This window comes from Urocitellus parryii, chromosome 16, assembly GCF_045843805.1.
Source record: "Urocitellus parryii isolate mUroPar1 chromosome 16, mUroPar1.hap1, whole genome shotgun sequence".
NCBI classification, from domain to species: domain Eukaryota; kingdom Metazoa; phylum Chordata; class Mammalia; order Rodentia; family Sciuridae; genus Urocitellus; species Urocitellus parryii.
Window position 1 is genome coordinate 13,896,849 of NC_135546.1, and position 23,586 is coordinate 13,920,434.

General features: G+C 34.9%; 1 protein-coding gene across 15 annotated transcripts in view; it reads left to right on the plus strand.

Moving 5' to 3' along the window:
* The window catches only part of Setd5 (SET domain containing 5), a 76,478-nt gene that overhangs the window by 11,634 nt on the left and 41,258 nt on the right, over positions 1 to 23,586 (plus strand). For 7 of the 15 annotated variants that reach the window (XM_026382954.2, XM_077793417.1, XM_077793416.1 and 4 more), the window contains exons 2-3: positions 16,049 to 16,108; positions 19,342 to 19,528. In XM_026382954.2, coding sequence (XP_026238739.1) covers positions 19,458 to 19,528 — 71 coding nt within the window. In that variant the 5' untranslated portion in view covers positions 16,049 to 16,108; positions 19,342 to 19,457. Of the gene's footprint in view, positions 1 to 16,048; positions 16,109 to 19,341; positions 19,529 to 20,348; positions 20,574 to 23,586 lie in introns of those variants that run through there. The other 8 variants (XM_077793412.1, XM_077793414.1, XM_077793413.1 and 5 more) reach the window with 2 other exon arrangements.

The window sequence follows — 23,586 nt, forward strand, 5'->3', positions numbered from 1 at the left end:
ACCACAGTCTGTGTACTAGGAATGTTCATTGCTCTTGGATCAGTACTTGTTTCTACACCTTTTCAATGGTCTGAGCATTAAAAATGTTTTCTTTCATTTTTAAAATTTCATTTGTTAGTGCTTGATAATTTCCATTTCAAATTCAGTAGTACATAATGTTTATGTAAACTGATGTTTCTCCCTTTTCCTTATGCCCCCAAATCCTGGTTTCTACTAACACCAATGTAAGTTTTCTCGTGCCACAATACACTCAAACAGTTTAGAATGGTAGGTCAATGTGATTACTGAAAAGTGGGTTTTATTTATTTATTTATTTTTGCCCTTAGGGTAAATCCCTTTAGAGATACTCAGTCAAATTACAGTGTTTTGAAATCACTTGGAATGGTTCTCTGTGTTTTTGCCACCAGCTTGATATACAACAAGAGTAATTTGTTTCCTTGTACTTTCAGATTTTTCAGGGACTACTTTTTGTTTTGCAATTATGTAAAATACTTAAATCATTACTAAGTGCAATTTACAAAACTGGATGTGGTCAGAAAAATCTAGCTGCTTTCCTGATTTCTTCCACCTTGTTCTCTCCCTCTCCTATATGTAAGATTTACAAATTCCTCTTGAATATTCAAAATGATATTTTGTCATACTTCTAACACAAGAAACATTTAAGTTAGTTTACTTAAAACTATGTCTTCCTGGATTTTTCAGTAACTGGTATCTTTGTTCCGTGAAAGAGGAACATGGGTTTTTTAAATTCATTTTTAGGAAACAGAATGTCTTGATTTAAATATGAATTTGAGATAAGAAACTCCTTTCTCCAGTAAATTCTCTTTCTAAATGCTAGATCATATTTCTCTCCTGTTTTTAGGCATACCTGGCAAACTGGTACTACTTTTAATATAGTTTATCAGTTAATATTTCTTGAATAATTCACCTTAATTTAGATGTTATTTAGAAAGGATGTCATCCAGCTGGGAGCAGTGGATCTTGCCTGTAATCCCAGCAGCTGGGGAGGCTGAGTCTGAAGGATTACTGTTGCAAAGAAAAGAAAGAATGTCATCTCTTATTTTGTCATGTAAAATTTAAGATACTTGATTTTGATTTTGTTTTTTGGTGGTACTGGGTATTGAACCCAGGGGTGCTTTACCAGTGAGCTATATTCCCAGTCTTTTTAATTTTTAAAATATTTTTATTAGTTGTTGATGGACCTTTATTTTAAGTAAAATAAAATAAACAAATGTTTGCTTATACGTGGTGCTGAGAATCGAACCTGTCTTAAACATACTAGGCAAATATCCTATCACTGAACCACAAGCCAGTCCTGCCTTTTTTCATTTTTGAGACAGGGTCTTGCTGAATTAATTGCCTAGGTTGACCTAAAACTTGGATCCTCCAATTTTAGCCTTTAAAGTAACTGGGATTACAGGCATGTGTCACCCAATCCTGCTTCAAACTACTTGATTTTATAAGCTTTAAATACAAAGTTGAATATTTTAAAATATTTTTGTTTTTTGCAGTACTGGGATTCAACCCAGGTGGGCTCTACCATTGTCTACCATTGGGATCCTCCACTTCAGCCTCTCTAGTAACTGGAATTACAGCCATGTGCCACTGCACTGAGCTAGATCTTTTAAACTCATGAATTCATTAAATTTGCCTTATTCTTGCTAACTGTAACATCTTTTTTTAAAAAAATATATATTTTTTTAGTTGTAGATGGACACAATACCTTTATTTTATTTATTTTATGTGGTGCTGAGGATTGAACCCAGTGTTTCACATGTGCTAGGCAAGGTCTCTACCACTGAGCTACAACCCCAGCCCCTAGCTATAACATCTTAAAATTACAATACCATATTTCAGCAGTGTAGTATAGGATAAAAATACTGAATCAGGATTTGTCAAATGGTGAAAAAATAGTGATTTATAAGAATGTGAGTGTTCTGGAATTGGATAGATCTTGGTTCATATTCTAGCTCTGGTTTTCTTACTCAAGTTTCTTACCAAGTTTAATTCTTTGACTTAATAGGAATTAGTACCTTCCTAGTAAAATAGTTATGGGCATTATATAAGCTAGTGCATGGAAATGGATTGAGGAAACAGTTACTGTTACAAAATAAACATCCAGTAAAGGTTAACTTATTTTGGTGGTTGATATTATTGTTATGAATATTTGATTACTCTTCTAAACTCTATATGAATCTTACTTAGAATAAATAATGTCCAGATGCTGTAAACAGCAGCTGATTTTCATGACTCCATGGGTTATATGAAAAGAACTAATTATTAACAAAGGATAATTGTTATTTAACTGAAATTTGTTTGAGGCCTCAGACTATAAATATGCCAGTGCTTATAATATAAATGTAATCACATTTAAAAATTTAATAGAGAAAGGAACTTTAAGGAAACAAAGCTCCTTTTCATTCTTCAAACTTTAGAAATTATTATTTTAAATAGTTTCATGTATATTAACCAGTTATAGAATTTATTTTAATTTTCTAATTTTAGCATCTGCCTTTTCTTTCTTTTTTTTTTTAATATTTTTTTAGTTGTAGATGGACATAATACCTTTATTTGTATGTGATACTGAGGATCGAACCCAGTGCCTCACAGCACAAGTCTTGCGTTCTATCACTGAGCCACAACCCCAGCCCCCTGCCTTTTCTTTTTTTAAACTATATATATTTTAGTTGTTGATGGTCCTTTATTTTATTTATATGTGGTGCTGAGAATCAAACCCAGTGCCTCACACATGTAGGCAAGTGCTCTACTACTGAGCTATCACCCCAGCCCTAGCATCTGCTTTTTTTAGTGCCTTCAGATAAAGCTGTATAAGACCAGATTACTCGTGAATTCAAGTTTTTGTTTTTTATAATACTTTGAGATTAGAGTGAGATTGAGTAGTGCTAAAATGAATTCAGGTTGGATGATGGTATTTTAGATATGGGAATAGGAGGTGTAGCAATGGACCAAATGGTGGACTAGACTCCCCCTCTCCCCCCAAAAAAGCCTGGATCTAAAATGCACATTTCTTTTTTTAAAAAATATATGTTTTAAAGGTATGGTGAAATATTTATGGATGAAATGAAAGGTTGTTTGGGATTTACTTTAGAATGGAAAGGAGGTAATAAATGAAGCAAGATCAACTGTTGAAACGGTGATAATAATTAAATGGAATTCTGTATATAATTTTATTTTTCTGTTGGTTTGAAAGTTTTTATAATAAAAAACTGTAAATTTAAAACAAAAATATTCATAGATGTGACTATGGTGGGTCCTGATAAAGGAGAACTCTGTAGTGATGAATATAACCAGATGTTTCTGTGTCTCTTATTGGTACTGCTTTCCCTCTACGCCCATTTGCTCTCCTGACCATCACATAATATTTACAGTGAAAAATAGAATAGGTGGCAAAGATACATAATGACTTTTAAATTTTAATATTTTTTAAAAGCCTATGCAGATTTTGGAAAGCATTCCTGGCCAGAAGGTTGAGAAAGCAAATTATTATGTGTAGCTTACAATAGATTTCGTTTCATGAAATGGTTGAATATTTGAAAAGATTATAAAAATGTCAGATCAATACCCAATGGTAAAGATTTACCTAAGAAAATTAACCAAACACTTGAGTAAGGATATTATTCTGCAGTTAGTAACTACTTTTAGTAGCCAGTTGTTACAGGACTCCAACTATAGATTCCTCTTCTATACTTGATAGGATTGCCTTGGAAGCAGGAAAGTAGTTCTGCCTTCATCATGGCTTCTATTCTGTTTCTCCCTCTTACTCTAATGCAGTATACCAAAATTGGAAGTCTGCAATGTACTGAATATTTTGCTAGGTTCTTTTATGAACATTATCTTGCTTAATTCTCAGGACAGTGCTCTTAGGTGGTTTACAGTATAAACAAATTGAATCATATGGTAAACCAAATCTGGTTGATTCCAGGATCTTTTTATTATACCATATCTCCTACCATATTTCTGGAATCTTTTACAAACTCTACTGATAAAATCTGTCCTTTCCTCTGCTCTTGACTTTGGATATTGCTACCCCCCTGTAGTTTTGCTCTCTTTTTTTTTCTTCAGGATTCTTTGCCTAACAAGGGCCTTTTGATCCTAGGTTGTGGATAAAGAAGGAAATGATGGCACATTATTGGGGGTTGTTCCTTAGTAGAGCGATTGTAACTTTTGAAGTAGTTAGGCCTCTCCCAAGAACTCATACTTTACCAATTTGTCACTTTGGAGTCTCCTTTAATCCCAGATTGACTGTAGTTGAGGAATGAATATAGAGCAGAAACTTAAAAATTCCTAAAAGTCTCATATCAGATTTTTTTCTTTGTATTTTTCTGAAGAAATGGTTTATAGTCTGTCAGATCTTAACATCATTAAGGACCACAAGTATCCATCCAGCTGGTAGGGTGGGGCGTACCTGTAATCCAAGAGATTTGGGAGAGTGAGGACGATCACAAATTTGAGGACAGCCTCAGCAATTTAGGAAGACCTCTCAAAAAAGGACAAGGGATATAGCTCAGTGGGAAACTGTGGGTTCAATCCTCAGTACAAAAAGATAAAAACTACATTTATCCTAGGATTTGGTTCCTAAAATAGCAACAAGTACCAGAGTCAATTTAATTCTTCATTGACCCAAAAAATGACTGGCTTTGATCTTTTGGGACAAACATCAAACCACTATGAAGCCCACCTGTGAAAGCAGTTTTTGTTTGTTTTGTTCATTCGTATATATGAAATTGTCAGTGGACCTTTATTTTGTTTATTTATATGTGGCACTGAGGATCAAACCCAGTGCCTAACACATGCTAGATGAGCGTTCTACCACTGAGCCACAACCCCAGCCCCAGTTTGTTGTTGTTGTTGTTGTTGTTTTAATCAAAGAAATGATTTATGAATTAAGCTTCTATTTTGGAAATTCAAATAATTTTACTACTAGAAATTGAGTCCTACTTAGTTTACTTGTATAGACTTGGTATTGATGCACACTCCATTGTCCTTGATAAGTTCAGATATTTTTAAAGGAAGTGAAAAAAGGAAAGCACTAATAACAGATCTAGAAGTTAGGAAAGACTTCCTAAAAGAATTTGTATTTCAGGAGAATAAGGAGTGGTTTCTAAGGTAGTACCTTTGTAATGTAGCAGGCTGATTGCCAAGATAAAGCAAATATTGTCTCCTTTGAGCAATTCACCAAAGCAAGTCTGGTAGAAATTCACAGGTGTGTGTGTGCTCACATAATAGCTAAGAAGTATTTTAAGTCTGAAATCTGTTAGGAAAACAATAAAAAGCCAGTTTACACCCAAGATTAATCTTGGAATATTGGTACAAGAACAAATGAAAGACTAATGGGGTTTTCTTCTTATTTTCATACACAGAGTTGGGAAAGAGTTAGAATTTTAAATGTTAAAAGCAATCATGAATCTTGGTGGATTCTTAAGAAATCCTAACTTCATTGGTCATGTAATTTTTTTTTTTTTTTTTTAATTTAGACATTGCTTTTACAGAAGAGTTTCATGGTGGCTTGTCACTAGACCCAGTATGTCAATGGTGGGGCACCTTCTGAGGCAGGGATCATAAAAGAATCCTCTGCAGAAATATTGTTAGTTTTCCATAAAATACTTTTTAAGTGGTTTTCTAATCAACAGGTAGAATTGTTTACACTTGAAAAAAAAATCGTTTTCTCAAAAAATATTGGAATCCACTGCTTTTTAGTTATTAATGGTGGTCTATCAGACATTTGATAGAATCTGGAGCATGGAATTTTTTTAAGTCTGTGTTTTTACATTGGTTACTAAGTGTTCAGAAACAGTCATATTCAACACTTGAAAATATTTCATCCAGGAAAAAATGAGTTAATAAATAGGTGTTTTAATGAAAAAAGAAAATAGATAATGGATAGAAATCTTAGAATACTTTGTGTTTTACTCTGTCAATTCAGTGCTAGATTTCTGACATTGCCTAGGTTCAAAATCTGCTATGACCAGAATGCCAACAGAGGTGATTCTAGAAAACAGTAAAATCAAAGGGAAAAAAAAATTTTATTGGTTGTTCAAAACATTACAAAGCTCATGACATATCATCTTTCATACATTTGATTCAAGTGAGTTATGAACTCCCATTTTTACCCCAAATACAAATTGCAGAATCACATCAATTACACATTCACAATTTTTACATAATGCCATATTAGTGACTATTGTATTCTGCTGCCTTTCCTATGCCCTACTATCCCCCCTCCCCTCCCCTCCCATCTTCCCTCTCTACCTCATCTGCTGTTGTTCAATTCTCTCTCAAAGGGAAAATTTAACATGATATGTGGTTATGTTTATGTTTTGTATAAGAATTTGAAGCAACTTACTCTGCCACTTGTATTTATTAACAAAAAAAAAATGTTTTATCAGTCTCCTGGGGCTAATTTAAGTATTAATTGTTGACATGAGTCCCAAATACAGATGTATCAAAGCTTTAAGGTAATTTTTTTATATTAAGTTCTGAGAAATTTTTGCAGTCCTAAGTTAAATATTTTTGTTGCTTGGATGATTGGAACTGTTGAAGGTCTTGGGTGACTACAAGCCACTAGCTAGTTCAGATATCTATTTTCATGGGCTTCTAGGAAAATAATGTGCTCACCATTCCAAAAATTGCATGGTATTCAACAACGTGTTTGAGTAAATATGGGCTACTTTTGCCTAGGCAAAACTTAAATGTATATCAGTGTTTAACTTGTTTATTGTTACTTTTTAAATTAGAAGTATTGTAAATTTAGTCACATTATCAAAACAATTTATGGTGATATACTTGGGTAATAGATTGTATAGGGTTGTATATTTGCATTGATGGTGATTTGGTCCTATTTTTCAATAACTGGACTTAAATAACAGTTAAGTGTATAATCATCACACTAAACATTACTCAGCAAATTGTGTGGTTTTGTAATCCATCTGAACTTTTGCAAAAGAATGATGTGATATGCACAACTGATATTTTGAAATTTGCTGTAAAATAATTCGGGCAGGGGTGGGGGCGTGTATGAGCCTGGCCATGGAGTTAATTGTTGGTTAAACGTAGAGAACATAGAGTTGGTTGCAGAGTTGTCTGGAGTTTTATAATTGTTTGAAATTTTTTATAATACAAAAGTTTGTTTTGTTTTTTTTAAGATGGGGGAAACACATCCAGCAGGATGAATACTGTGAACAAAATTTTAAAGGACAAGAAACACGTTAATAACTAACAAAGAAGGTCTTGTTTCATTTAAGCAGAGGAGTTTGAACTAACTCAATAAGTACTAAGGGAACCATTGTAGACTTCTGAGAGTGGAATGATAACAAAGATATGTTCTAAAAGGGTTAACTTAGAAGAATGTAAAGTAGATTGGAAGGTTGAGAATCTGAAGGAGTGAGACCAGTTCACTGATAAAATGCAACCTTGAAATCATTACAAGAAGTTGAGAATTGTTGGTGAATGGATTGTTTTAAGACAAATTGTGAAACACTTCAAAGGAAAGTAGTTCTGTATGCAGGTTTTTCATTCAGGTGCTAGAGCCAGCACAGCAAAAAGGAGGATTCCCCCCAACACAGTCCTTTTGGCCAGAACATGAATTTGAACCAGGGAAGTGTCAGGTGTCATGGAGGAGTATGTTAAATGAATTTATGGCTAGGTAAAAATTAGGTCAATATTTTGGCTGTGTCCTTTAATCAGTACAGATAAGCTTCTTATAGTTTCTGGGTTTCTTCTCTTTCCAGAGTTGATTAAAAATGAAGAATATTTTATACCCCTATGGCAGAAACACTAGAACAGAGTCTTAATAATCTGTTTGGAAACGAAGAGCTTAAATCTTCTAGTTTACTTGCTTTTTTCAGTCAGAATTCTACAGATTGCCAGCTAGATTACAGATGGCTGGCATAATTTGTTTTTTCATTACTGGAAGAAATTTAGAGCTGGTTGCATTCTATCAAAAGAATTATAAGTTATCTCAACTATAAGAAAAGACTTTGTTTCTGAAATATTGCTTCATATAACTTTATTTTGAAGATCCCAACAAAATTAAGGGGGGAAAAACTGAGGTCTGCTGCTAATTATTATGGAAGAATTTTAGAGGAAAGTACCGCATCAGAACAGAAATTGTTTTTTGTTTTGGGGAGGCTTTTTTTTTTTTTGGCAGTACTGGAGATTGAACCCAGGGGTGCCCTACCACTGAGCTATATCCCCAGACCTTTTTATTTTGAAGACAGGGTCTAGCTAAAGTTGTTGAGGCTGGCCTCGAATTTGATATTACTCGTGCCCCAGCCTCCTAAGTTACTGGAATTATAGGCATGCACCACAGTGCCCTACTCAGTTAGCATTAGTCTTTAAAAGTGAATCATGGGGGCTGGGCCATAGCTCAGTGGTAGATGCTTGCCTCGTATGTGTGAGGTTCCATCCTCAGCACCACATAAAGATATTGTGTCCATCTACAATTTTTAAAAAATTTTAAAAAGTGAATCACGGGGCTGGGTATATGGCTCGGTGGTTGAATGCTTGCTGGCATGTGTGAGGGCCTGTGCTTGATCCCCAGCATTGAAGTTGGGGGCGGGAGGTGAGTCACATAATTGTTGAATTTACAGTTAATTTTCATTTCAGGGTTTTCTTTTAGAATGCAGAGGACCTTTGAGGGAAAAAAAACTGTACAAGGAAAGTTAGAATTGAGATTATTTTAGACCTTATAAAATTTAGCCTTCCCTTATCAATCAAGAACTGAATTGTTTATGAAAATGTAAAATGGTTTTAACTTTCTGGTGGTTAGTTTCATTGGTACTAATAAACATGTTTATGCCATTGTAGTGATTGCACTTACAGAAATTTATCCTCAAGAAGTGTTTGCGCACAAAATGAAAAAGAAATGTTTGTGCATATGAATAAAGAAAAGGATAGGAGATAGAGGTATAGCTCAATGGCAGGGCACTTGCCTAGCATGCATGAGGTTCTAGGTAGGTTCCCTAGCACCACACACACACACAAAAGGTAAATACCTGGATGTTTTAATATAGCGCTCTGTGTATTATGGGAAATTAAAAACAGTTCAAACATCCACTTGCAGAGAATTGATAGAAGAGAATACTTTGGCATAATTTAAGGAGGAGTAGATCTGTACATGTTTATACAAAGATGTTTAAAAGCAGGTTATAGAACCAGTGAGGTTACTTTTTTCTTGGGAGCCACTCAAGAATTTCATTTCTGCTTTTTGTTCTTAGAATGTTGTTGTTTTTTAAAAAAATTATTTATTATTTATATGTGACAGTGGAATGCATTACAATTCTTTTTTTACTTTTTTAGTTGTAAATGGATACAATATCTTTATTTATTAATTTTTTTTATGTGGTGCTAAGAATCAAACCCAGTGCCTCACACATGGGAGGCAAGTGCTCAACCACTGAGCTACAACCCCAGCCCCGAATGCATTACAATTCTTATTGCACATATATAGGACAATTTTTCATATCTCTGGTTGTATACACAGTGTATTCACACCAATTTGCGTCTTCATACCAGCACTTTGGATGATAATGTCCATCACATTCCACCATCATTAATAACCCCGTGTCCCCTCTCTTCTGCTCCAACCCCTCTGCCCTACCTAGAGTTTGTCTATTCCTCCCATGCTCCTGCTCTCTATCCCACTATGAATCAGTCTCTTTATATCAAAGAAAACATTCAGCATTTGGTTTTTTGGGATTGGCTAATTTCACTTAACATTATCTTCTCTAACTCCATTTACCTGCAAATGCCTAGAATATTGGTGTTTTCACATTTGTTATATATATATATATATATATGATGGACCTTTATTTTATTCATTTATTTATATGCAGTGCTGAGATCAAACCCAGTGCCTCACACATGCTAGGCAAGCGCTCTGCCACTGAGCCACAACCCCAGCCCAGCATTACGTTTCTTTACTGCTCTTTTCTTTGCCACTTGATCTGCCAAGAATCACAGAATATGTGTGGTCAGAGTCTTCTGTATTTTGAAGATTTTTTTTGCCCCTTTGCCTTCATTGTTTATACAAATTTCCAGGAGACCAGTTAGCAGTGAGCTTTGTCAAAACAGCATAAGAGATTTAGAAAAGAATTTGTTTTTGACTCTTACACTGGTAAACCGTGGAGTGGGTTAGGGTTTCTGGGTGGAAGGAATCTACTCAGTTATAGAAACACATTTTATGGTTTTTATTTTTTTCCCCTTCATGTTTATAAAAATGCAATACTTGGCACATAGGCAAACCTAAAGAGTTTTCAAATTGCCTACCCTCTCCTACTTTGGATAGAAGAAACATCTTAAAATAGCAATTAACATAGTTTTTACATGCATAGTAGTTATTTCATGTTTGTTGAATGAATGAAGGAAGGAAGGATTTTTTTTTTAAGAAAATCATTCTTTTATTTTTTTCAACATGGCAAAACCCTATATGAAAGGCTGAAGTGGGCGAATCCACACAGCACACAAGGAAAACACACAGAGCTAATGCATTTTCAACTGGGAACCAGTGGTTTCCAGTTCTGAGTTAAGTGTACAGTCACCTGAAGGGCTCTTTTAATTTCAAAAAGAAAAATAATTGCATTAAAACAATGTAAAGGAAAGATGAATTTTAAAAGGCAAATCTACATAATGTAAACTCAAGGTGCCAGGCACAGTGGCGCAGCCTATAATCCCAGTAACTAGGGAGACTGAGACAGAAAGATCACAAGTTCAAGGCCAGCCTCAGCAACTTAGCAAGACCCTATTTCAGAATAAAAAATAAAGAGAGCTAGGAATGTAGCTCAGTGGCAAAGTATCCCTGGGTTCAATCCACAGTACCACAAACAAAAAAAAAAAAAAAAACAGCAACAACAATTCAAAGTTACCTAAGGAGAGCCAGGAATTTTGAGTTTATCTAACAGCACCAAGAAATAAAAACAATTAGTTTTAATTCAGATATTGTCAAAAGTAAGTAGTAATTGCTTGAGTAAAGTTTAGACATTAAAATCGCCTTAACTTTCTTACACGTTAAATCTTTTTTTTTTACACATGCTAATAAGCAAATGCCCTCCTACTGACCTTCACCCCCAACCCCACAAGTTAATCTTTTTCTATTCTCTTCATCCATAAAATAATGAATTATACTCTAAACTCTCAAACTCTGGAAGCCTTTGCCTAAACTTGTGAAAGTATAATGGATATTAATGCCCTATGAATGTACATAATCACCTTTATAAGTAAAAGTGATCTTCATTTCAGGGTTTGAAAACGAAAAAGGTTTAAATTCACAGAGGCAACCAAGTGTAGAGAGGTATGAGGGTTCTCTTCCTACCTAGTGGGGTACATTCCTGGTAAGAGTCTCCAAGGGGGCTGGAGTTGTGGCTCAGTGGTAGAGCACTTGCCTAGCTTGTGTGAGGCCCTGGGTTCAATCATCAGCACTACATAAAAATAAATGAATGAAATAAAGCTATTGCGTCCATCTCCAAAGCATACTCTGAGCCTAAGAACACAGGATGTGTATTCTTAGCTTGTTAACAATTTTAAAAAACTAAATTCTTCAAGGGAATCAACTGTATTTGATAATTAGAAGATTTCTTCCTGATTCTTGTTAAGCATACAAAGAGTCTAAGCATTATTGATTAGTTTAGCAGTAAATATTTAAAATCATAGTATTTAGTTCTATTACTTGTACATAATCTTAACACTACCAGCATTCCCCCTGTCTCTTCCAAGTACTATTGTGTATGACTTGGTCTCCGTAATATTCATTACAAATGAAATTTTTCATTGAGGAAGAAATTCTTACTATGGAATAAAGTGAGTTTTTATTTTAATTGACTTTTAATTATATTCTATGCTAGTAAACTCCAGAGTTTTTATAGACCTTGGTTTATTATGCAAGCCCAGTAGCCCCTAGAGTATAATTCAAGCAAAGAAACCAAAGGATAAACTGTTTGTATAGGAGAGAAGAGGTGGGAGGCAACAAAAAAATGTATATTTGCTCTACCTTACTAAGTCATGATGCTTCTTTGGACTCTTAATGTTTACCCCAATCATTGTTTTTTCTTCTTTTTCTCTTCAGCTCTGAACTCCTAGATCTTTTACCTGCATTCACTTGCTTCAGATTGTAAGCCTATCAGTTGCATGAACTTTTTTACTGCATCTCTTAATGCTTATTACCTTTCTCTCTCTCTTTTTCTTTTATGTCGTTTTGTTTTGTTTTTGTTCTCATATTTCCCACATTGTCTGCTCTAGCAAAATTAAATTCATGCTATTGGATAAGAATAGAGAAGAGTGAAAATCATTTTTAGCTATATTCAGGTTATGAGTAGCTCGTCTTCACACACTTAAAAGAGACAAAGCCATTTAAATTTTTATTTGCTACAAATGCTAGTCCATGTGCACATATGAGGCAGCCGGACTGTTATGCTTTTGTTGTACAGATGAGAAAACGGAGATGATAGACATTACATAAATTGTGTTAGCCACTTGGAATAACACTTCTTCCAGGCTAAAAAGCTATATATTAGGGCTGGGGATGTGGCTCAAGTGGTAGCGCGCTCGCCTGGCATGCGTGCGGCCCGGGTTCGATCCTCAGCACCACATACCAACAAAGATGTTGTGTCCGCCGAGAACTAAAAAAAAAAAAATATTAAAAATTCTCTCTCTCTCTCTCTCTCCTCTCTCACTCTCTCTTAAAAAAAAAAAAAGCTATATATTATGATACAACTGTGGAATTTTTCCTAGCTCCAAGTTCAGATTGAGATGGAAAATAAGCATATAGACTATATAATATGTGCATTTGCCACATATATTTATGTTTACTTCTCAAACAAGATATCATGTAGGTAAAAATGCAATTAAATATTTATTGCATTTTGAGCTGTGATTTTAAAATTGATGGTAAAAAATCATCATTCAGAAAAATTCCTAATATTCTTTCCCCATTCTCCTTTTTACTGTTTTACAAAATTAATTGTAGTTGGACATAATCCCTTTATTTCATTTATTTATTTTTATGTGGTGCTGAGGATCATACCCAGGGCCTCGCACATGCTAGGTGGGTGCTCTACCACTGAGCATTAATGACTGCCCTTTGACCCCAGTTGAATTTTTTTATGATTTTTTTTTTCTTCATGAGGAAATTTTATTTATTTATTGGCCTATTCAAGATCTACTTTAGAGCTCTTATATGTAACTATTAATTTTGCTATTTAATAGTCCCAGATATAGGGATAGTCCATTGGACTGAATACATTTATTTCAGGACATGTCTTAGACGCTTGTGTTATTGTTAAATCTCAATTTAAGGGCTGTTGGTTTCAGAAGTGAATTTTGGTTGGTTGTAGCTTCAGATTACAACCAAAGTGAGATTTGCTACATGTAGGGTCTTTAAGAAGTAAGAAAAAATGCCTTGTAACAATATAATGTGAAAAACCTTATATCAAAACTAGAAAACAGGCCTAGAAATGAGAATTCAAGGGAGGATTTTTGCTTACTCATGTATTTATTTTTTGCAGTTGGCCTTGCATATATTAGGCAAGTGTTTCTACTGGAGCTCCAGCCCTGGAGATTTTTTAATTGGGGATATTTTTTTAACTAAATTGTGGTTAACAAAATGAAAAAAAAAATATTGACCTTCGTGTAAGATCAGAAGTGATATTGTAATATTGTTGCTCCTCAGTCATTGTGAATAGCATTGTGAGATGATGTTGCTTAATCAGCTTTTTGTGTCAACCTAAGCAAGAATACATTTTCTTCATTTTCCTCTAATAAGATGCCAGTATTTAACGTTGAATTCCATATAATTTCAAATTTATGAAATGTACCTCTCTGATATCAGAATTAGTGTGTATATTTGTCTTTATTTTGAAATCTAATAATTGAATGCTAGGTTTCAGTGGCACACTTTAGAGAAGCTACTACCTCCCAAAAGATTTTTCTTATGAGAGAGAGGACTGTTAAGTGTAAATTTTGTATGTAATAACCTTACTGTTAATGTTTGACAAATTACAGTATATAAAAGTAAAAATGCTCAGTGTTTTGTTTTAAGTGCAAAGTAGATACATATTACAAAGCCAAAGGAATTAAAAAGAAAAGGACATTTTGAGAAATTACTTGTTCTTATAGATATGAAAATATATTCACTTATGTTTCATCGGAGACTGCAATTGAGGAAGAGATTTGGCATTCTCATGGTTTATGGAGAGAGCTGATCAGAAATTGCTCCTTGGCTGAGTTGCTGTCTGCATAGGCTGTTAACAATTGTTTCTCTGGCAGCAGATCTTGTTCATCAGGATTGCATCATTTCTGGGATAATGGCCAAGGTCCACAGCCTCAGTACAAAGACTGTCTGAAGCATATGAGGCCTGTTCTTTTTCTGAAGCGGCACTCCTCTTCCTGCCAGTCCTCTTCACAGGATTACTGAAGCAGACTTGTTCTGAATTTCTTTCATTGGATTGGCTGTTTATTGGACTCTTGTCTCCCAGCTGCTTCCGGCTCACCTGTCTGATGCAATTTTTCTTCTGAAATCTCTATTGGAATTGTTGTTAAAACACTTTTGTTTGTCTTCTGTTAAGGTGACCAGATAGATTGTATTGGTCTTGGGCTTTCAGCAAATCTTATAGAAAAGAGACTACCATGATAATAAGGAAATTATTGGTCATTTCTGAACCCAATTAAAAAGACAGGGTAATTATCAACCACTTCTGGCATGTTCTATTTAACATTCTCTTCCCTAGAAGCGGCATGTAGATGGTAACTACTTAAAACAGTAGTCATTACTAGGACAGGCTAGTTCTGTTTATGAATCCAAGAACTTATTATTAGTGTTTATGCACTAATTATTAATTAACAGATAAGAAATTGAAATTCTGATGCATTAATTTTTCTGCTACTATACAATCATTTCTCTTTCCCCTCTTGTCCTTTCTCTTGTTTACTATTGCTAAAGGAGTCTACTTCTTCCTGAGTATGCTCTTAAAAGAATGATTTATTTTAAAAAAATCAAATCCATAAAATATCAACATAAATAAAGTGAATTGCTCTATTGCTTGGTAACTGGAGTACGGTGAAAGCTTTTTTCATGTTTATGATAATTAGTATTTCAGTTTTTAATAACTCATTCTGGCTAATGTTAAACTTTATATTTTGGAGAAAACACTGAAATTTTATAAGGAATACTGATCTTCGACGCCGCCGGCCCCCCACCCCCAAAATCTGGCTCATCTATTTTCCTTCCCTTTGGGAATATTAATTAAAGCTCCATTTTTCAGCATGTTTCCATTATGGCATTCTTTACACATACAACTGATCCCTTTTGTCATTCTTTTCTGTAGGATAGATGGAATAGAATGAGAGGAAAGTAAAGGATAATATGAACTTAAAACTTAATAGGTGGCCGGGCACAGTGGCACACACTTGTAATCCCAGGAAGCTGAGGCAGGATGATCATAAGTTCAAAACCAGCCTCAGCAACAGCAAGGTGCTAAGCAACTGAGTGAGATCCTGTCTCTAAATAAAATACAAAATAGGGCTGGGGCTGGGGCTCAGTGGTCAAGTACCCTGAGTTCAATCCCCAGTACTTCCCTCCGCACCCCACTCCTGCCCCCCAAAAAACTTAATAGATGTTTGTAGTCTCTCATCTGGCTGGAAAGTAAATTTGACAGTTTTATTTATTTATTTTTTTTTAAAGCTTCTTGAGTGGAATGGGTCAGCAGAGGAGAGAGACAATCCCTTGGGAAATGGGAGAGAATTCTAATTTGAAGGAAACAGAAGGATTAGCCAATGACATAATAAGTGTTTATCACTGCTTAAATACAGTTAATTTCCTTCACCACCCTTTATTTAGTATCTGGTTGTACAGGAAAATGGGTTATGCAGGTTAAAGGACAAACAAATGTATTATTGGATAAAATGGATGGTAAACAAAACCAGAGGAAATGTTATACAGAAATGAAACAAAATTATCATTAATATGTCTGTAGAATTCCATTCTCTGTTCATTCATGTTATTTCTTCCTATGCTAATTTGTGTCTCAACTTTTTTTAGGTCTTCAGAGCTACTGGCAGATAATTTTGGGGGACTTCATATTCAGAGGTCTATATAAAGGTGACTGACCCAAATTATTAATTTGTTTTATTTCTTGCATGTAATGAATGCCGACATCATGATACAATAATGGTGTTTTTAATTTGCTCATGAAATATCTCTTGAACCTTCTTTATATGTCAGTTGGGTTTTGGCAATTGGAAATACAGTCTGATGAAATAGACAAAAATTCTTATCCACACAGTTTATGTTCTGGTAGTAAGAGACAGAGTAACAAGTAAAAGGTATCTTGAAATTGTTCCACCTAGACACAGTTAATTTTTAACCGCTCTCTCCAGTACACATCTCTAAATTATATGTTTATAGATTAATAATTGCTATGACTGCTGAGCTTGATAAACTAAGCAGGAGTCTGTTGTGTTGGTATATAAAAACTAGAGTATTATTGCATCTAGATGATCTTTTAGAGGGCCTTCAGTGAGCTTTTTATCATTGTTATTATTATTTTTAGTTGTAGATGGGCACAGTGCCTTTATTTATTTATTTATTTGTGGTGCTGAGGATCAAACCCAGTGTCTCACACATGCTAGGCAAGCACTCTACCACTGAGTATTTTAATACCTGCATTTTACCTAATTATATAGAGAAGGAACTATTTTCAGTAGTTTTTTTGTTTTGGTTTGGTTTCTTTCTTCCTTTTTTTTTTTTTTTTTTTTGGTACTAGAGATTGAACTCAGGGGCAGGCTACCACTAAGCCCAACTCTGCTTTGTATTTTATTTAGAGACAAGGTCTCACTGAGTTGCTTAAGTACTTTGATTTTTGCTCAAGCTGGCTTTGAACTCATGATCCTCCTGCCTCAGCCTCTAGGGCTGCTGGGATTACAGGCGTGGGCCCCCATGCCCAGCTATTTTCAGTGTTACATAAGAGAAATTTGAAGTAGTTATCAGAATTTGAATTAAGCCTTGTTATTATGAAAGCATTATTTGGAATGAGTTGGCCAAGCTAGTGGAGGAAGGATCATATAAAATTAGACAAAGGGAAAATGAAGGAAATTCACTTAATTTTTTTTTAATATTTATTTTTTAGTTGTAGTTGGACATAATATCTTTATTTTTATTTTTATGTGGTGCTGAGGATCGAACCCAGGGCCTTGCATGTGATAGGCGAGTATTCTACCGCTGAGCCACAATCCCAGCCCCACTTAATGTTTTTTAAAGTTACTTATCACCTATCAGAAGTCACTGTGTTGGGGCTGGGGTTATGACTCAGTGGTAGATCACATGCATAGCTCGTGCTAATAAATAAATAAATAAAAGGTATTGTGTCCAACTACAACTATATATATGTGTGTGTGCATGTGTATTATTTTTTTTAAATCACTGTGTTAGGATTTCTTTAGGGAATGTAGAAATCATTATTTATTCCTGGAGGAAATATTAGGTAAATTAACTCTTTCTTTTAGTATGTCTCTTTAAAATTAATGTCAGAAAAAAAAACCTCTGTCTAGGTTTATAAATTGTCCCCCCCCCTTTTTTTATAGGCATACGATAATAATGACTATGCCAGAGGGTCCCCCCCCTCGTGTTGAGTAACCCCTCCCTTTTTTTAATGTCCTTTTCAGAAAATATAACACGATTCAGATTCCTTTTAGTGGTCAAGGGGGATGGTGCGATCATTATTAGATTCTATTCTTGTTATGTGGTAAGGCAACTTTGGCCTTGCTTTTTTTTTTTTTTTTTTAAAGAATTGTAACCAAACTGTGCCCTTTTGGGCTTATTTGGTAAGTGGTCTCTGTTTTGACATTGCAGATTTCATTTCAGTTTCCCAGTGGCTTAGAGGATATGCAGCCATAATCTGTTTAGATATATTGCTAGGGAAAGGAAACATTTATGTGTAAGCCTGGCCCAAAGGCAAAAAGTAAATAAGTAACTTTTCTGTTGTGAACCATAAGGAAACAGTAGATAGAAAAACTTGACCTCCTTTGCATTTCAATTTCCAATCTAGCATTGTTATCTCCAGTTGGGTAGTAACATGTATATTGCAACACCTGGGGAGTCATGGATTCATTGGTGAGAGCCAGCTTTTTGATATCCTATGGGCCAGGGAAAACTTCTTGGTTTGTAGCTAACTATTCTAGCATTCTAAACTAATGGCTCAAAAGTAATGTTATCTTCATGTGTTCTGAAAAATCTTTGCCTCATTCATAGTCAGATTTTGTATTCAGGTCAGTCAAAATAAGATTTAGACATCTCAAATCAACTTACCATTGAAAATCTGAATTAACCCCCTGGATTCATTCAGAGTCATGTACTTTTTATTCCTGTGGTTTGGGGGGTATTAATAATTGTTTAGCTTTTCTTCTTATTTGTCATGAATTGATATGTATGTAGTCTTTTTTATAAAAATCCTTGTTAACCTTGATCTTCTACATTCACATAGACTTTCCTCCATAAAATGCTTCTGTGGTTTTGTCCTTTTAATTGTTTTATACATTGATATAAAGCCACTAATGTAAAATAGTACAAATTTTCCCTTTTGTACCATACTTCCAAATCTCTTACTATACTTTTTTTCCCTTTTTTCTCTTCAGAAGTTTGAAAATCTTTCTCCTCCCAAATTCCACTGGTTTGTGGTCACCAAGCCTTCAGTCCTTTTTTTCATACACAATTCTCTAATCTCTGTCATGAAACAATATTATTTGTAGTTATAGTTTTTTTGTGCTGCCCCTTGAGAGATGGACAGAAGATATATATACACACATACACACACTCTTTTTAAAACAATTTTAAGTTCTCAGCAAAACTGAACCAAAAGTATATAGATTTCCCATTTATTCTCTGCATTCATACATGCATAGCCTTCCCCGTGGTTTATGTTTTTATTTATGTCTAGCAGTGTATATTATCTTCCAAATACAGTCCTTAAGATAATTGTATCTTCCTCCCAAATTACAGTTAGAATAAAAATGGTTTGAAAGAAGGAAGAAAGTGTTCTGTGACAAGAATGCAGGAAGAAACAACTGTATCCAATCAAATACAAACAAGTTGATCTTTTCTATCTGTAAAACTTTGTTTATTTGTGGCGCACAGTTTAAAGGAAGACCTTGAATTTTTTATAGTATTTATTTTATTTAAACTAATGCATTTGTAATAACCATCCTATTTCTTAAAACTTATTTGTTAGATCCTGCACTGCTGGGGGCCTTATCAAAACAATATAAAAATGTTTAATAGCATTTAGGGTAAATTTAATGAACTACCTAGTTACAAGATATTTTTCTTTCCTGTGGCAGGATTCCTCATGTCCATAACATGTTGGCTGAGGCTCTGGAGCTCACCCCCACTCTCAGAGTGGTCAGTCTCCATTAATTGGATCCCTTGATTTCCATTTTCTGCTGTGTTTGACGTCATGAGCATTGCAATCCCTCTGGGAGTCACCACACCAGATACATCCTACTCAGATATGGCTGCTGGATCAGAGTAAGTGCTACTTCCTAGATAATAGGTACACTACCAGTTTGTATGGAGACAGTTTTCTTATGGTAGTTAATAAGATCTATGTATTATTTTCTTAACCAAAGTGTATCCCACTATAAATGACATTAGACCTTGCCCTTTTCTCCCCTAGAAGCTGGAGGAAAAAGGAATTAGAAGGGGAAGGAAAGGAGCTTTTAGGGAAGGATTTGGGGGTAAATAATTAATAGAATCAAAGTTGCAAAGTAGTGATTGCATTTTCCTTGTTTTGATGGGTGGGGAAGATTGAAATAAAGTAGGTGTCACTACCTGCTTCCATAGAGTTAATGATTATTCTGATGGAGCGAGATAGGAGGTGTTCTTTCCAACTGATTTCCTTTGAAGGCCTCTTCCTATGTACTTCTCATTGTTCTAGAGTAAAGGGGCTTAAACTATGTGGGCAGGTTGCTTAGACCTTCTGATTTGGGGGTAGAAAATATGGAGAGCAGTATCATCTGGGTGTTTTTTTTTTTTTTAAATAATATTCATTGCCTAGAAAGAGGACCTTCAAAATCAGTGGTACCAAACTTTTTTTTCAGCTAAGAGCAGCTTTAGGAATTCAGAGTTTGTCGAAAAGCCCAATCCCTAAAATAAACTCTCAGTTCTTGAAGAATTTAAATGCCAAATGACAATGAAGGTAGGCCTTCATTATACAACTTTATATCACAGTTTTAAAAATTTTAGTCTTTTGTATCCCTTCTCTTTTAAGTTGTCCAAGATTCCCCCTGCTCACAGATTCCCCTCTTGTCCTTTTACCTCCCTTGTACCCAATCTTCCTTGCTTACAGAAAGGAAGTGGAAGCCCCCTACCTTTCAAGACGAAGTGGCACTACACCAGGATGTGAAAGTCCAGCGAAAGAGACCCAAGGGGCCTAGGGGGCAGCACACCCCCAGAAGCCAAGTCTATTCCAGGCAGTACCAGGGATTAGGGTCTGGGCTGGAAAAATCCTGGTGTTTTGAATATGTTCAGGTCCAGTTCAGACTCTTGATCCCACAGCCACTTCTTGAGTGAGGTGGGTGTTGCTCTAATTCCCCTGTTTCTCTTGCCATTTTCACAGTTCCTGGGGATTCTTCCCCTTTCAGCAAAGCAAAGCAACTGTACCAGAATTTTGGGTTGAATGGCATCCCTCATTAATAGTGATTTTCTTCCTTAAAAACTGAGAATATTTATTAAAGAGCATGTATATTTCTTCAAAGCCACTTATTGTTAACTTGTCCATTACTGAGTTCCTTAACAAGGAAGAGTTAAGGGCTGGGGATGTGGCTCAGTGGAAGAGTGTGCTTGCCTAGCATGCACAAGACCCTGGGGTTCAATCCCCAGCTCCAAGGTGGGGGGTGGGAGGGAGAGGAAGATTTAAAATAAAGCTACCCTAAGAAGTAGTATATAATAACCTGGGGTAGTCTGGAATTGAAAGCAAATTTCAAGTCTATTCCCATATAAAAAGGATGAAGGAGGGTGGGGGACGGGAAAGAGTGGGTTGTGTTCCTTCTAGAGCTTTTTTAAATTTTTGTTTTCTTTTGGTTTTGGTGGTTGTTGTTGTTGTGTTGTTGTTGTTGTTGTTGTTGTTTGCATGCCAAAGAGATTAGTTATTCCATTATCTGAGACTTTCAATTTTATAATTATTTCCCCAAATAAGGCCCTGTCTGCATTAGTAGATAGCTCAGTTGTATAGTGTTTGTAGTTTTTCATGAAGTCAGCTACTAACCTGCTACAATATAACAGACTGTATAAGTAGACAGCATTGACATTTGTGAGAAATTTCAACAAAAAGGCTAAATCAGTAAGTTTAGAGTTAGTAGATAAGGAAAAGATGCAAAGCAGTTATTCTTACAACTGATATTTTCCCCAGAGTAAAAAGATAACTGCCTACAAATGTTGCTGGGGAATCCAGGAGTGATTGCAGAAAAGAAAAATCTTCTGGTCTGTATATTTGAATGCAGTGTCATGCACTAAGATTTCCTGAACATTTTCATCCATAATCTTCAGACAGGTTTCTGATACTATGGTCAGAATTGATGTCATACCTATCCCTTTTATAGGTTTACAAAGGAAGAGGACATCAATAATTATCTTTTTAATTATTCTGCTCAGTTTTAATAACACTTGTTAGTGTTTCAACATGTCTATCCCACTGTTCTATACACTCTCTAGGATTAAATCTGGTATTAAGTGCAACATAATACCAGAGTCAAAGACTAGACCTCACCTCATAAGTTTTAAATTTAATGGCAGCAATATACAATACGTTGGGGCTGGAGTTGTTGTTGTTTTGTATTGCTTTGTTTTTGAATATGTATAGGAGAACTTATAGATGTAACAAAAGATACAAAGGTTTTTTTCTTTTTAATTTCCAGTTTTTCCCAAACAGAATTTCAGTCATTTTCTAAGAGGTGGCCTAATAGTGACAGGTTGCATATTATACTTTGAGTACTATTAATGGAGTATATCTGTTGTTAGCTTGGTTTCTATGTATGTGCCCTACTGTTAAAACAAATCACTTACTGAAAAAGAAAGGCTGCAGTTATGTTTGCATGAATTGGTTGGCCAGTAAAAGAGATGCAATCCTAATAATCCAAACTTTTAATCTATATTTTAAAATATAGTTAAGAACTGATGTATATGTTAGGGAATGTTCTAGACAGTCCTACAGTTACCCATTAACATCTCACTCTGTATTTAAACATTAACCAGTATGGAAAATGCAGTTTCTTCATCAGATGAAATGAGTTTAAATTTTAGATTTGATATGCATGGCAATATATTAAATGCTATGCTTGACTAGAAAGTGTTGTATGGTAGGATGGCCTGTTAACCTCCACAATATACATTTTATTTTTATTCCCTAGACTTGCACGTGAAGTGCATATGTTCATATTTACCCAGTTTGGAGATGGGTAAGATATAACCAACATAGCTCCATCTCCATGGCCATCTTTTATTTCATGCAACTTTCGTTTTTCCTGTCCCCCCCAAAAAAAAACCATTTCTAATGAACAGCTGTCATTTTTCACCCATGTGTTTAATAGTACAAAATCTCCTATATGAAATATGTACAACTCTATGGAATATTTGTTTGTCAAGTAATGTACCTAGTAAATTTACTATGTATAGATTCATTACTCTCTTTTAACTGTCCATCATAGAACTAAATTCTACCTTCATTTTATTAATGCTTGTCTGCCTTTGGTTTCATTTAGGAAACCCCACCTGTTTCCTAATACTCAGAGCTGATTGCCTCTCAGTAAGCCATGTTCAGATCATCTTTTTCTCAAGAATACTGACCTGCATTCTTGATGTACCACACCCTGCCCCCAGTTCCCATCTTGCAGACACTGTTAAATAATAAAATGCATGCAGTTCACTAACAGAGAATACTTTCCTATGTCTAAAGTTCTTCTTCATCTAGAAATTTCCTTTGCTGTTATTAATATGATCCCTTCTCACAGTTTTGGAGCATAAAACTGGGTGAGTTGGATGCATATCTCAGAATTTTCTTTTATCCCTCACTTCTCAACTGATGTGCCAAGTTGGACTGCATACTTCTTTTTTCCTGCCAAATATTGTATATTGTATATCCTGAGGCAGGAAAAATGTCTATTATTTGAAGCAAACGTTACACATTATTTGATTCCCTAAAAGTCCAATTGATCTCTGAGGTTGAGTTATTCTAGTCCTTGGAGTGTCTGTCTTATGAATCTCTGTCCTAATTAATATAAATTATAGATTATCCATTTTCATCTCTGCTGAGTAATACAACTATGTTCCATAATTATTCCAATTTCCCCCAAATCTTACCAGGTAACAAGTTAAAACTGAGGTGGTTTTTTTTCCCCCCCCACAAATATTATTTTATCCTTGGCTACCTGTGCCTTTTTATTATCAAGTAAAGGCTTACACTAAATTTCTAAATTTGAATACATTCAAAATTCAATAATAATAACAAATTGTGCTTGAATCGTTTATTTTTCACTCAATCAGAAAGATCCTAAACCAGGTTTCTCACTAAACCTGGTTAATAAAGGTCT